This window comes from Astyanax mexicanus, chromosome 12, assembly GCF_023375975.1.
Source record: "Astyanax mexicanus isolate ESR-SI-001 chromosome 12, AstMex3_surface, whole genome shotgun sequence".
NCBI lineage: Eukaryota > Metazoa > Chordata > Actinopteri > Characiformes > Acestrorhamphidae > Astyanax > Astyanax mexicanus.
Window position 1 is genome coordinate 34,879,860 of NC_064419.1, and position 14,659 is coordinate 34,894,518.

Below are 14,659 nucleotides of genomic sequence, written 5' to 3' on the forward strand. Positions count from 1 at the left end.
TCGCAGTGTCCAATCAGGTGACAGCTGTTACATCTTGTCAAATCTGCAAGCCCTAACCAATCAGATTCACTCCCTGAGTTAAAGGAGGCGGGTCGCACAGATTGTCAAACCAATCACTAAACTGCTCGTATTTAATGGCTCAAGGTGACATTTTGTACTCGATTTTATTTTATTTTATTTTTTTACGCAGCATCGTTGAAACAGATACAGATATTTGTTACGACAAATATAATGAGTGATGTTTTATGCTTTTGTTTAATTTATTTACAATATTGCATACATATTTGTTAACGCAGTGTTAGTCAGTGTCAGTGTTAGTTTAAAGAGAGCCAGTATGTAGAGAGCCTGGCCACTTCTTATCGCCCTATTTTAATCTGATTATTGGTACGAACCGCTAGAGGGAGCCAGCGAACGAGACCTCAATGGACGTAGAAAAATATAGCTAAACGGCTAAAAACTCAAATTACGTATAGTAATTAACTACCTTTCCAATATGTTTCCGTTCATTTTAAAAAGTAAAATAAAGTATTGTTTTACAGAAAATTGGATTTAAGCAGTAAAGGCCCTAGCATTGCTGCTACTGAGTGCTGACTGGTGAGTTGCTGAGATGATGCTGAAGTATCAGGCAGAGCAGGTTTAAAGGCTTATAACTGGATTTTAAAGCTTTAAAAGTATATATATATATATATATATATATATATATATATATATATATATATATATATATATATATATATTTATATATATATATACTTTTAAAGCTTTATATATTTTATATGTTTGCTTAAAGCACGTGTTCACATACCATATATATCCAATAAAAATAAACGAAAGTAAATAAACAAACAGCAACAAAAAATATGGGATTCTAATAAAACTTAAATATGCTTAAATATCGTTTATCGTTTTAACTTTAATGTCTTTGCTGTGAATTTTACTTATTAAATCTGATGATCATTTTAGGGAAATTATCAGCACAATTTAAAATTATTTGGTAAAGGTAATCAATTTTAAGTGTATTTCTTGTTGAATTTATTTTATTTATGGAGTCTCTGTTCTATGAACATGAATGTATATGAAGTATATGAAGTTATGAGCTATGAAGTTATGAAGTTATTAGTTAAATTTGTTAGTTGATTAATTAGATGTGATGTTAAGATAAATGTTTTGCTCAGTTTATTGGTTTTATGGTTGTTTGTTTTATTTTGTATTTCCAATTTGTGTATAATATATAAATAGTATATAAAATGTATAAAATATAAATAATAAATATAAAATGAGCTTCTGTTTGGAGTAATTTGATGACGGCATGGCGTTGCAGTGATCTGATTGGGCGGAGGTGTTTTGTTGTGGGGAGGCGTCACATCCTGTATACTCAGCGTTTCCCTGGGAAGAGGATAGTAGTGTGTTTTTGTACAGTAGCGTTAGTCTGATTTCTGCAGTATTTCTGAGAGAAGTAAAGCGTATTCAGACAACATGGTGGGTGTTGGAAGCTTTGCCACGTTTGTAGCTGATGAATGCGGGTGGTGTGCTGGTTTAAATAGTTAGTTGTGTGTGTTAAAGAGCCGGTAAATCTACGCTAGGCTAGCGACTAAAGCTGCACTGTCACTGTCAGCCCTTTTGTTTTTGTGTTCTCAGTTGAAGCTGCTCTGTAGTTTTACTGGGTTTGGTGAAACCGGGTGTTCAGTATTTTAGTTTCAGGGTGTAGTTGAAGATATGAGGTTCCGTAGCTGTTAGTTGTTGTGTGTAATATTATAGGGGTGAATGTAATCTAGCGAGGTTAGTCGGTAAGGCCTGAGATCAGCCCATCATTTCGCTAATCTGCTTTATATTGTTTTTACGTTTTCAGTTTTCCTTCAACATGTTTGATCACCCGATGCCTCGGGCCTTCCAGAACCGCTTCTCCACACAGTACCGCTGCTACTCGGTGTCGATGCTGGCGGGACCCAATGACCGCTCAGACGTGGAAAAAGGAGGAAAAAGTATTACATTTACAGTGTTTTTGTGTGATGATTCTTTAAGACATGATACTATATTCTGTGTCTTATTGTAGCGAATGTTTCAAAAGAATTCACATTCATTACTCAAGTAGAAATATAGATACTAGGGTTTAAATACTTCTGTAGAAGTTAATTAGTATCTCCAGCTGGCAAACAACCGACCTTCAACGGTAAAATGTGGCTGAAATATGGTTGAAGTAACGTCTGTTTTAACATTTAATGTTAAGTGGTTGTGAAAACGTTAAAATTTACACGTCGAATCAACATAATGTCCTTAACCTTCTGCCTTTTGAATTAGCATTTTACATTTCATCACTATATAAAAAAAAAGGATGGAAGGATGAAAAAGTGGTTTTGCTTCCATTTGCAGTAATTGCTTTTTAATTTGGCATCAATTCTTCGCCATACCTGGGGAAATGAGTATGTTCTATTAGTCTTACTGTTGTGTTTTTGAGATTAGACGTTTAATCTGATTGATAGTGGTGGGTAACATCCTTTTTACTCAGCTTTAGTGCAGTGATGTAAGTTTATAGTTCACTATAAACTATAGTTAACCATAGAATTTTCTAGTTTTTATGAGCTATGGTTTATGAAAGGTTGAATGTACACGCCATATCAACGTTGATTCACTTTTCAAAATCAACACCAAATCCAAGGTTGATTCAACCATAACATTAATGTTGATTCAATGTTGAAATGCCAGCTGGGATCAACTCAAGCTTTTTACTAAAAGTAAACGTGTAAAAAGAACTGAATTCAAAACTACTTAAAAGTATGAAAATAAAAGTAACATAAGGGGGAAAATGCATTAAGGACAAAAGCTTAGGCTGTGCCAACAGGGGCTTATAGTGCAGAACCCCATGTGGGTATGTCTTAGAATAGAGCTCCAAATAATGTGTTCCTGTATATCTTTATTTCCTTCACAATTACATGGTACAGTAATCTGTTGTGTTTGTGCACTTTTGGAGACACAGAGAACTGTGAATGGGCCCATTATCCTTCTCACATTGTGTGTCTGTCCCCAGCACTTTGTGTATTGTGGTGGCACTGCAGATATTTGGAGTTTTGAAATGACATTATGGAACCTGTACGTTTTGTCCATGGGTTCCATGTTGGCCTCACATATTAATGTTAGTGATGGGGCAAGGAGGGTCTAAACATGAGCTCCACCTGGGTTGTACACTGCACATGGGGCCTACTCATGTGATATTAATGAATCTAATCATGATTGATAACAACAAGAATAACATTTATTATATGGTATTTTTATATATCAGTTGACACAGTATAGGCATAGGTGTGTGTGTGTGTGTGTTTTATGTATATCCAGCGTAGGCTTAGATGGGCTACTGTCTCTTGATTGTACTCCTCTTGAGTGTGTAATACTCTCTTCCTTCTCTTGCCAGTTATAATGCCCCCATCAGCACTGGACCAGCTTAGTAAGTTCATAAGTTAATACTGTTTTCTAATACGAGACCACTGTACCACTGTAGTTGTATGAAATGATATGATGTACTGAATAAAACCTTCCTTATCCTTAAACAGGCAGACTTAACATCACATACCCCATGCTGTTCAAACTCACCAATAAGAACTCAGACAGAATGACCCATTGTGGTGTCCTGGAGTTTGTTGCTGATGAAGGGATCTGCTACCTTCCCCACTGGGTAATAAACTAAAACAAACACTTATTATTCTTGACATTATAGCCGAAGAGTGTAGTATTTTGTAGGTGCGTAAACTACTGTGTGTTGTTTTTCTTCTGATCCGTGAACTTAATATTGTCTTTGTCCCACAGATGATGCAGAACCTGTTATTGGAAGAAGGAGGTTTGGTCCAGGTTGAGAGTGTCAATCTCATGGTGGCAACTTACTCCAAATTTCAGCCTCAGAGTCCAGACTTCTTGGACATCACAAACCCTAAAGCTGTGTAAGTAATCCAGTGTAACAACATACTGCACTCAATAGCTAAGCTGTAAAGGAAATTAAAGGGGCACCAACAAAGCATGTAGAGTCTCTGTCGCTACATCTTTCTTAAACATGACCGCATATCTTTTTACTGCAGTAATATTGTGGAGAATGAAAAGGAAGCCTTTTTTGTTTGAAGACCCTGATGAAAACCCACTTTTTATTATGTATCCTGAAAGTGTGAGGACCCATTACAAGCATATTAAAGCAGATAATCAAGGGCAGGCTTTGTGAAATGTGCCCCACTCAGCTATCCAGTACTTTAGCAGATAGCTAACATTTACTACTGGGATACTGAATATCACTTCTGTATACAGCTCTGGAAAAAATAAGAGACCACTTAAAAATGATGAGTTTCCTTAATTTTACCAAATTGAAAATCTATTGAATATAATCAAGAGGAAGATGGATGATCACAAGCTATCAAACCAAGCAGAACTGCTTAAATTCTTTGCACCAGGAGTGAAAAAAGGTCACTCAAAAGCGGTGTGTAAGATTGGTGGAGGAGAACATGCCATGCATTAAAACTGTGATTAAAAACCAGGGTTATGAAACTTTATGAATATGAACGTGTTTTCTTTGCATAATCTGAGGTCTGAAAGCTCTGCATCTTGTTTTTTTATTATTTTAGCCATTTCTCATTTTCTGCAAATAAATGCTCTAAATGACAATATTTTTATTTGGAATTTGGGAAAAATGTTGTATGTAGTCTATAAAATAAAACAACAATGTTCATTTTACTCAAACATATACCTATAAATAGCAAAATCAGAGAAACTGATTTTTTTCACAGCTGTATATTAGTCTATACATCAGTGATTAGGCTAAAAATCCTTTATTTGTACAATACGTGGATATGAGCTCAATACTTTTTGCTTTTTTACCTTAATCTTGCCCATTGTGTTTACTTGTTAACATTAATAAACTGGTATGCCAGGTTTGTTTAAGAACGGTGATTTTTTTACAAAAGTTTAAAAATTTATATATTTTAAGTGCAGTGTCTAAAATTTTTTTATCATCATATCAGTGGCATAAACTGACCTCAAAATCCCAGTTATATTGATTTGCATTTATTTCAGGGACGATATATTTGCTGTGTGGCTGTATAATGATGGGTATTTCAGCCTGATAGAATATTGTTGTTTTTTTTTTCTCTGTAGATTAGAAAATGCTTTGAGGAACTTCGCCTGCTTGACTACAGGTGATGTCATTGCAATCAACTACAATGAAAAGGTAAGTATATGAAGTGTTGCGAAATGTAGTTTTTTTTTTTTTTATGACAAAAAAAAAAAAAACACGAACAAAACCTTATAATCTTATAATCATCATTTATTCTTCAGATCTACGAGCTGCGAGTAATGGAGACCAAACCAGACAAAGCTGTGTCCATTATTGAATGTGATATGAACGTAAGAGTTTTCCATTTACATGTTTACTTTACATCCATTAAACAAAATGGTATACATGCCAACCATGTTTCCTAGATGTAAACATATTGCATTTTATATTTGTTGTTTTCTCTTTTAGGTGGACTTTGATGCTCCACTTGGTTACAAAGAGCCAGAGAGACCCACACAGCATCATGAGGAACCTGCCGTAAGTTCTGATAGGACCATGTTATTATTTTATACTGGTAATACTGGCTTATGGCAGTATGGTTTATTAGTAATGGATCTAAATAAAACGTATGATGTTTGTAGGAGGAAGAGACAGACCCGAGCAGTTATGAGATGGACCTTGGCTTCAGAGTAAGCAGAAGAAGTTTCATTGGGTTATTGACCCATTCATATCTAATTTTGCCTCAAGCAGTGTTATGCCAGATTATGAAGACATACTAATATTGAACTGTGCCATGTTCTTTCCCTGATCAGGCATTCACAGGCTCTGGGAATCGGCTTGATGGAAAAAAGAAAGGAATTGAACCCAGTCCTGCCCGCATTGACCCAAATGACATTAAAAGGTGAGGACCTGCATCCATTCATCTTCTCTTAAAGGGCTACAGTTTTCAGTTTCAGAGGATTAAATGCATTTTTTGTTATGTTCTAAATAGAGGCATTCCAAACTATGAGTTCAAGATTGGAAAGATCACCTTCATCAGAAACTCCAGACCACAGCCTCGCAGAATAGAAGAGGTATTTATAATTTTAAAAGAAACACTTTTGGCTGCATTAAGTTTGTTTACCACAGTCCACAGCATTTTTTTAAACAGTCTGTAAGACTGTAAGAAAGAGGTGTCCAGTCATATCCACAAAGGCCGTGTTCAGACGGCAGGCAAATCAGATTTGTGTCTCAAATCAGATGAGTTGGGAAGACCGTCTCAACTGTAATTTGCAAGTATTCAGATTGGATTTGCGTGTCTGGACATCACATGCATCTGCATGGGTTGCTTTGTTAATGAAGATTGCATTATGTTATGTTACATTGCATTACATTGCATTTTAGCACTTTGGGTACATAAGCAATAGAGGATCAAAAATCCAAGGCAAAAATAAAAAAGTGTAGCAGGGCCTGAATAGGCCAAAATAATAATATTGGGATGGAGCAGGGAATGATGATGGAAGTGGTTAGTTTGGTGTTGGGAGAGAAGGTAGCAAGGGGTCCTACTGCTCTGGTAGCGGTAGGTAGCATGCTCCACTATTGGGGAAGTAGGAAGGAGAATTAGTAAGCATCAGTAAACTAATCTTTGGAAAACGTTCACCTCAATCACTCTAGATTTTATAAGGTTGTTGATTGTCATATTGTAAGTGATTTAAAAGACATGTTGAAATCCAATTTGAAAGTCCAAGCATCCATCCTAAGACAAATCTGTTTTAATATGATTCAAATTTAAATTAATTTCAAAGAGCTCTAGGTGGTCCAGCGTGCTAAGGCCATGCCACTATGATCTGAGGATCCCGGGTCATGCTGTTTGCCTTCGGCAGTCAGAATCCGAGAGAGCGCAATTGACCTTTCTCTCTCCCCACATCACTCCTAATGTAATGTTGGTCAGGATAGCTAAGCATCTGTTAGCTGCTGTATCAGAGCTGGATCATGGCTTTCCTCAGAGCGTGCTAGCTACCCAGTAATGCTGCTTCAGTGTCAGTTCAACAAGAGGCATTGAATGACTTCACATGTGTTGGAAGAGGCATGTGTTAGGCAACGTTCACATTACCAGGCTGAAGTGACTCAAATAAAATTTTTTGCTCAATGTGGCTCAGATCGGATTTTTTCATGGCTGTGTGAACATGCCAAATCCGATTTTTTCAAAATATATTTGAGTCACTTTCATATGTGGTACTACATATAAAATATCCAATCCATGGATGTGCGACATGAATGTGAACGGTCAAATTGGAATTCATGTGTCTTTTTGCTTTTATGATTGTGCTATGTGCTTCTCTTTCGTACCCACACATCTCTAAAAGAGCAAAAGCAAGCCGCCTGGGCTTTTTTCACCTCCTTTACCTGAGCACGTTCTTCAGACGAGCTGTTTGCTCTCCACTCGAACAAAAGATGCTCCACATTGAGCTGCTAACGCATTTATTTCCCTTTATAAAGCTACAAGTCATCTCTCGAATGTGCTGTTTTTTGTTGTTGGCGAGGAATGCGACGTTTATACACGTATCATTGTGCGCATATGAGTCGTTTCAGGGACTGATCTGTTAACATTACACACAGATACAGATCACTTACATTTGTAAATGTTAACCGTCAAGATCCAGATCAAAATTCGATCTGAGCATCTGCAGAGTTTAATTTTAAACATCTAGCAGCACAACTGATTCCCTGGTCTTTCTTTAAACAACTAACAATGTGCTTCTGTTGGGATGGAATGAAAACCTGCTTTCCATCGGCTCTTTCTGGATGAGATTGGACACCCCTGCTCTAAATGTTGACCGTGTCTGTTTCATAATGTCCTCATATTATCAGTTCAGTTTTAAAATTAAAATGAAGAAGCTCGCTCTGATGACTTCACTTTGTTGTTGATAATACTTGTTTTTTCTGTGCAGGACGACTCTGTCAATAACTTCATCGCATTCTCGGGAGAAGGACAGTCCTTGCGGAATAAGGGCAGGAAACCTTGAGCAGACACACTTCACCAGGAATCAACAATAAAAGCATCCTACAAACTGCTGTTCCTGTATTCTCCCTTTTTAGAACACAAGGTCAATGATGGTCTGTGCACTAGGATCAGGATCATTATGCTGTTTTACAGATGTAAACGCAAGCATCAGAGATTCTGCTTTTAATTTATATATATACACAGTTTAAGTAATTTTAGTAATAAATTGAGGAATAAATGCAGCCCAATGATTCACATTTTACATATTTTTTCTTATCTTATTTTATCTTCAACTCTTTTTGCGCAGATGACAGGATGGATTTAATATTTGTCCAAAAATTAACTTTAGTTAACTTTAAAGCTTACCTTTAGTGGTGTTTTTTCACAAATAATTAATGTAAATAAGAGTTCTTGTTTAGTAATGTTTCTGTTTGAGCTTGGTGGTTTTATTTCCTTTTGAAGCTTCTCCTGCTTATTAAAACAAAACCCATGACTTGATGTTTACTAAACAGTTTGAAAAAAGTGTAAACTTCAATAAATCCAGTTTTACTATTGCAATTTACATTGTTATAGATTTACTGAATACCACAACCACAATGACCCAAACAAAATGGTTTGCTGACCATCATTGCTGCATCAAACATTTTATTCTGCACATAGAAAATATGTTTTTGAAGCTTAAATTTTAAAAGTAGGTCCCATTAAAGCTGGAGAGTTTTTAAATACAACATTTAAAACTGTTTGCAGTTTCTAACAGCAAATGTATATGACAAAAACATTTTTTTTTTATTTGTATTATACAGTTTGTCCATAATTCAACTAGAAGCAAGGCTGTGAGAATTGTTGAGTGAACTATACGCATAAGCTGAATGTTTTCATGATCAAAGTTTTCATGCACTGATCTGTTATATATTGTGTATTAAAACATCTTCTATGGTATAAAACATATAGAGGGTGTATTCAAAAATTTAAGTGGGTGTACCTGAAAGCTCAATTCACACATTTGAAACAAAAACAAATGGGAAAGAATGCCAGTGCTAGTTCTGTTACTGTAAAAAACAGACTAGTTCCTTAATTTCAGTAAAAGAAACAAGAGAACACAACTGTTTTAACTTTGTTACTTCACAATAACAGAGTAAAATACAGTGCTTTGTGAGTCCAATGCAGAGGATGCTCTGTAGATTAAACTTCTGATTCATATTTCCAGATAGCGATTTCTCCATTGTCACTGCAGGTGGCCAGCACGCCCACTTCCTGTGGATGCCAGGCTACACAGTTAACATCCTGGGTATGAGCCTTAGGCACATGAGCAGTGAGGTTAAAGACAGGTTGCTCAGGGTCAGCAGTTGGGTCTTCTTTAAAAACACGGATTCCATCATCTCCACATGCTGTCGCCAGCGCACCAGTCAGACGATCCCTTTAAACAGAGAAAGTTCCACAGGTAGGATAAGTATATTAATCATTTTAACAAGTGAGGAAATATTGAACATTTTCAAAAATCTGGTTCACACACACAAAAAAAATTAATTTATAACATTTATTAATAAGATTAATTTATCTGTTTTTAAATAGTTTGAAACCAAACTTACCATGCAACATCATAAACTGTACGGCTATGAAACCCAGAAAGGGTACATGCACACTTCCACGTGTCAGTAGACCCATCACCTGCAACAAAAACACCTTTAGATGAAGGTATATTTAAAGCTCCACTAGGTAGGATTGAGATTTTGTGCTTGTGGTCTCCCCCTACAGTTGGAGAGTGTAATAAATGTTTCAGGCGGATTAGTTTCTCTTTCTCGTTTTCTGGCTTTCACAGATATATTCTGTCTCTTTCCAGCTTCTGCCAAAGTGTCTGTATGTTAGTTTGTAAAGAATGAACCAGTAGTCCTTGTAGAACTGTTAGAACTTAAGGTCGGAAAGCAGGTCGCAGATCTCGCGAGCGTTGGTTGCGGCCACCTCGGAAAACTTGCAGTCTGGTTTGAGCTCAGAGGAGCTCCGGCACAGACACGAGAGGACCGCTATTTCTCCTATTACACCTCAATGCAGCGCTGCAGTGAGTTTCAAGCTGTAATTTTACTTCTTTAAAAAAGATTTGAAAAATCAAGGAAATCCTACCTAGTGCTGCTTTAAGGCCTTACATTTTGGCTAATTTTCACCCTTGATGCAATTCATTTAGACAGGTGTGAATACATACATTATAAACACACTAATCTTTTACCAAGATTTTTTTTTCTTCTTGATTCTGGTCCCAAATGAACTCTGGAGCAGTTAGTTTGTTGTGAGAATGTGATACGAACTTGATCTGATGCAGCTTTCAGTTGCACTTTACATGTTTGAGCTAATTGGCTCAGCATGTGCAGTTTAGCATGTCATACCCAGATATTTACTAATATAACTATAAACAAATGGCATCTGCCATTGCTTCACGTGTAACTGTACAGATATTTACACAAGTCCAAACCACAGGACCTTCTTCTTGTATATGCTTAACTCGGACTAACCAATAAGCAGACATAAGGTTCTCACATGGTTTGTTGAAAAGCATTTTGGTTTTTGGCTCTTGGCTTTTTCCCTGTGTGAAAACTAACCATGGCATTCTTGGCAACCAACACTGCAAGTGTACACACTCATTAACAGATTTGGACTAGAAGCAGACTAACAAAAGTTGTGAAAGTACCCTCGCCATCTCCTGGTGTGCACTCCTTCCATATTTTCACAGTGCGGTCATCACTACAGGAGGCCAATCTGTGTCCCTCTGGGTCAAAGGAAAGACTCCAGACTGTCGACGTGTGTCCCTCTAGAGTTGCCCTGCATTCCCAGTCATCATCCTCCTCTTTATAAATGCACACCTTGTTGTCATAACTGGCTGACGCCAAGAGCTGTAGAGGAAGAAGACATGTTATGGCTGCACAATACATTATCTATAAGGATTTTTTGTCATATTGGTCTTTTTTTTACTAATATATTTATATATTGATTGTAGATATGTTGTGATTACCAGTATAATGTGACATGAATAACGTCAAATTTAATATACAGTGAACTAGGGCTGGGTGATATTGACAAAACATTAATCTCAATATTCTTTGCATGTATGAGCGATTCTCGATTACAATTACTATTTTTGGTTCTTATATAACTTTTTACATAACAGTTTTTTTTTATTTGTAAACAGACAGAACAATTTAAAAGTAATGCACAAGCTATTGTTTGATTATTTATTAGCAGCCTTTTTCATATTAAACTTTTATATTCTTTATGGGCTCTGATAGACTGAGACTGACTGAGATTCCCTCTGGCATCTTCTATATCAATATTCAATATTATTCTATTTGGAAAATCACATTAAAACAGTAAATCTGAGGTGTAAACATTATATATATAAAAAAAAAACATTTTGCTTTGACAACTTTTAACACATCAAGCCAAAATATGAATATACATCAACTAGAATACGAGGATTACATAAATCCTTTAGTTGCTTATTTTCATTACCAATTTCTGTTTTCACTTATGCTCAGACTGAAAAATCCAAGAATACTATGGTTAATTTCATAATTACAGAATTATGAGCAAGCTGTTTCCGTGACTAGCTGAATAAACTAGATAAACTTAGAATATGTAGACTATACAGTGCATGTAAACATACTCACTAACTGCTGTAGACAACACAATAAAGTCGCTTCACAGTATCACGTGAAAAGATACATCAAAGATATGTTACCTCTTGTGTGGGATGCCAAACTACATGCTTCACATCCTGTGTGTGAGAATTGACCACACTCACACACTCATACTCATCCTCCTCATCAACTGTAGAGAAAGAAAGACTTAAGTAAAAAATCTATTTTTATGTCTGTATGCATGGGAGATGGCAAACGTGTTACAACTGTAACACAAGAACTACCCAGAGAAGCTGAGAAACTACACAGAGTTAACAATACAAAGTATGAAAGACCATGTAAAAAGTAACACTGCCTTTACAAACCTTCCCATATCCACACGCTCTTGTCTCTGCTGCAGGTGGCCAGCAGGTTTCCAGACGGAGCCCAAGCTACACACTTTACTTCGTTTTCATGTCCCTCTAAAACTGTAAGGCACTAAAAACACACACACTTATTACTGTAAAAGTTACCACACTGTTATGATTAACTTTGACAATCAGTCTTAAATTCACAGGCATCCCAAACCATGAGGGGACAATCCATGAGAATTACAGAGAATTATCTGTAATCCAATACACAATTACAACCCAATATCAATGCAGAGTTTTTGTACAATGCTTGGAGAGTGTATAAATGTTTTACCTCAAAATCATCATTCTTCTTCTTCCAGATGCAAGTGGTAGCATCAAAGCTGGCCGATGCAAGATAATTCCCACAGGGTGACCAGGCAACCTTTCTGACAGTCCGCTGGTGTCCGTCTGACAGCACACTCTTACACTCCCAACTGTCTCCTGTGTGAACAGGCCAGGACACATAAATTAACCTGCACATCCATTCTGCTGTGAAAAGTTTTGTTCTTGTGTCAGTACATGGGCATAGAGACAGACACCTTAGACATCAGAGATCAGTAAACTAAACTAAAATCCTCCTCAGGTTACAAGTGTTTTTACTTGAGGAACTCATAGCATGGAAATAACGTTAATTTTTAACTAACCTTTGATAGTTAAAGGTAATAAACTTGATAATTTAATATTACCTTAAAGTAGAAATTACTTAATTTTACACAGAAACATGTTGTGAGGGTAGAATGCAGATTGTGAGCTGTAAAATGCCTCTTTTAAAACCAGCTGTAGGGTCTGCAGTATGTCAGTAAAAAAGTAACAGACCTGTAGGCAAATACTACATATTGTACCTTTAGGTGGGTAAAAGACATAAACATACACAAAAAACATACTTTATACTGATTATCTAGATGATTAAGCAGTGCTTCGTCTGCACTGCTATATATATGATTTTGGTCATGCTCGTCATTGACCAGGTTGGTCATACAGGTTATCTTCTAGCTTGGTCAGGCTGATCATGCTTGTAGTTCAGTGTGGGCAGTGTGCAAGTCCTGCTGGAAAATGAAATCTGCATCTCCATAAAAGTTGTCAGCAGAGGGAAGCATGAAGTGCTGAAAGATTTTTCGTGAGAACACTGCACTGACTTTAGACTTGATATAACACAGTGGACCAACACCAGCAGATGACATGTCTCTCCAAACCATCACTGATTGTGGAAACTTTACATTAGACCTCAAGAAGCTTGGACTGTGTGACTATCCACTCTTCCTCCATACTCTTGATCTCTTGATTCCCAAATGAAATGCGAAATTTACTGATGATCAGTGATGGTTTGGAGAGCCGTGTCATATGCTGGTGTTGATCCACTGTGTTGTATCAAGTCAAAATCCCATGCAGTGTTTTCCTGCAAAATAACAACTTTTATGGAGAAGTAGATTTCATTTTCCAGCAGGACTTGGCACACTGCCCACACTGCCAAAAGTACCAATTGGTTATATGTAATATTCACATTTCCTGAGACACTGATTTTTGGGTTTTAATTGGCTGTAAGTCATAATCATCGACATTAAAAGAAATAAAAGCTTAGAATATATATATCACTCTTTGTGTAATACATCTATATATTATATGATTTTCACATTTTGAACTAAATAACTAAAATAGTAACTTTTCAGTTATATTAATTTGTTTGAGATGCACTGTACACAGACACAGGTAAAGTAACATTAGTCACAGTGAGAACTGAGTATCAGACCTTCTTTCCCCCAGATCCGGACCGCTCGATCTCCGCCGCAGGACGCCAGAAGGGAACCCTTGGGGCTCCAGGCTACATACCAGCAGCGGGAGTCGGGGTGAGCGCTCAGCCGCTGAACCAGCTCTACCGTGTCCTTCATTCAGGAGCGTTTCGGCGTCCAGTTACCTGCTTAAACCGGTCAAAACTAATGTTTATCTGCTGACAGTTAGTTTATCAGATGCCTCCACCTGCCTTCCTGCTCTTTTCTTCACTGACTACCCCCTTACACATGGTTTATAACACAGCGCCGCTTACAGGGAACAGCGAACCTCACAGCTTCCAGTCTACAGGGATGTATACTGTATATACAGCTCTGGGGAAAAAAAAATATTAAAAGACCACTTCATTTTCTGAAGTTTCTCTGATTATAGGTATATGTTTGAGTAAAATAAACATTGTTTCTTATTCTATAAACTACAGACAGCGTTTCTGCCAAATTCCAAATAAAAATATTGTCATTTAGAGCATTTATTTGCAGAAAATAAAAAATGTCTGAAATAACAAAAAAGATGCAGAGCTTTCAGACCTCAAATAATGTAAATAAAACAAGTTTATAGTCATTAAGTTTTAAGAGTTCAGAAATCAATATTTGGTGGAATAACCCTGGTTTTTAATCACAGTTTTCGTGTATCTTGGCATGTTCTCCTCCATCAGTCTTACACACTGCTTTTGGATAACTTTATGCCACTTCTGGTGCAAATTTCAAACAGTTCAGCTTGGTTTGATGGCTTGTGATCATCCATCTTGCTCTTGGTTATATTCCAGAGGTTTTCAATAAACTCATAATTTTAAGTGGTCTCATATTTTTTCCAAAACCAGGGTTATTCCACCAAATATTGATTTCTG

At 36.7% G+C, this 14,659-nt stretch overlaps 2 protein-coding genes across 2 annotated transcripts; one reads left to right on the plus strand and one right to left on the minus strand.

Moving 5' to 3' along the window:
* The first annotated feature begins 1,360 nt into the window (after positions 1–1,360).
* On the plus strand, positions 1,361–8,571 carry ufd1l (ubiquitin recognition factor in ER associated degradation 1). The gene is made up of 12 exons (XM_007247198.4): positions 1,361–1,479; positions 1,850–1,982; positions 3,407–3,439; positions 3,546–3,667; positions 3,799–3,929; positions 5,128–5,200; positions 5,308–5,376; positions 5,495–5,563; positions 5,668–5,715; positions 5,839–5,927; positions 6,018–6,099; positions 7,957–8,571. The coding sequence occupies exons 1-12, from the start codon at positions 1,477–1,479 to the stop codon at positions 8,029–8,031; spliced, it is 927 nt and encodes a 308-aa protein (XP_007247260.2). The 5' UTR covers positions 1,361–1,476; the 3' UTR covers positions 8,032–8,571.
* Positions 8,522–14,044, minus strand: ciao1 (cytosolic iron-sulfur assembly component 1). The gene is made up of 7 exons (XM_007247197.4): positions 13,775–14,044; positions 12,320–12,468; positions 12,001–12,112; positions 11,737–11,825; positions 10,690–10,891; positions 9,599–9,677; positions 8,522–9,426 (listed from the first exon to the last, which is right to left on the minus strand). Exons 1-7 carry the CDS (start codon positions 13,911–13,913, stop codon positions 9,192–9,194), a joined length of 1,005 nt encoding a protein of 334 aa, XP_007247259.3. The 5' UTR covers positions 13,914–14,044; the 3' UTR covers positions 8,522–9,191.
* Positions 14,045–14,659: the final 615 nt, after the last annotated feature.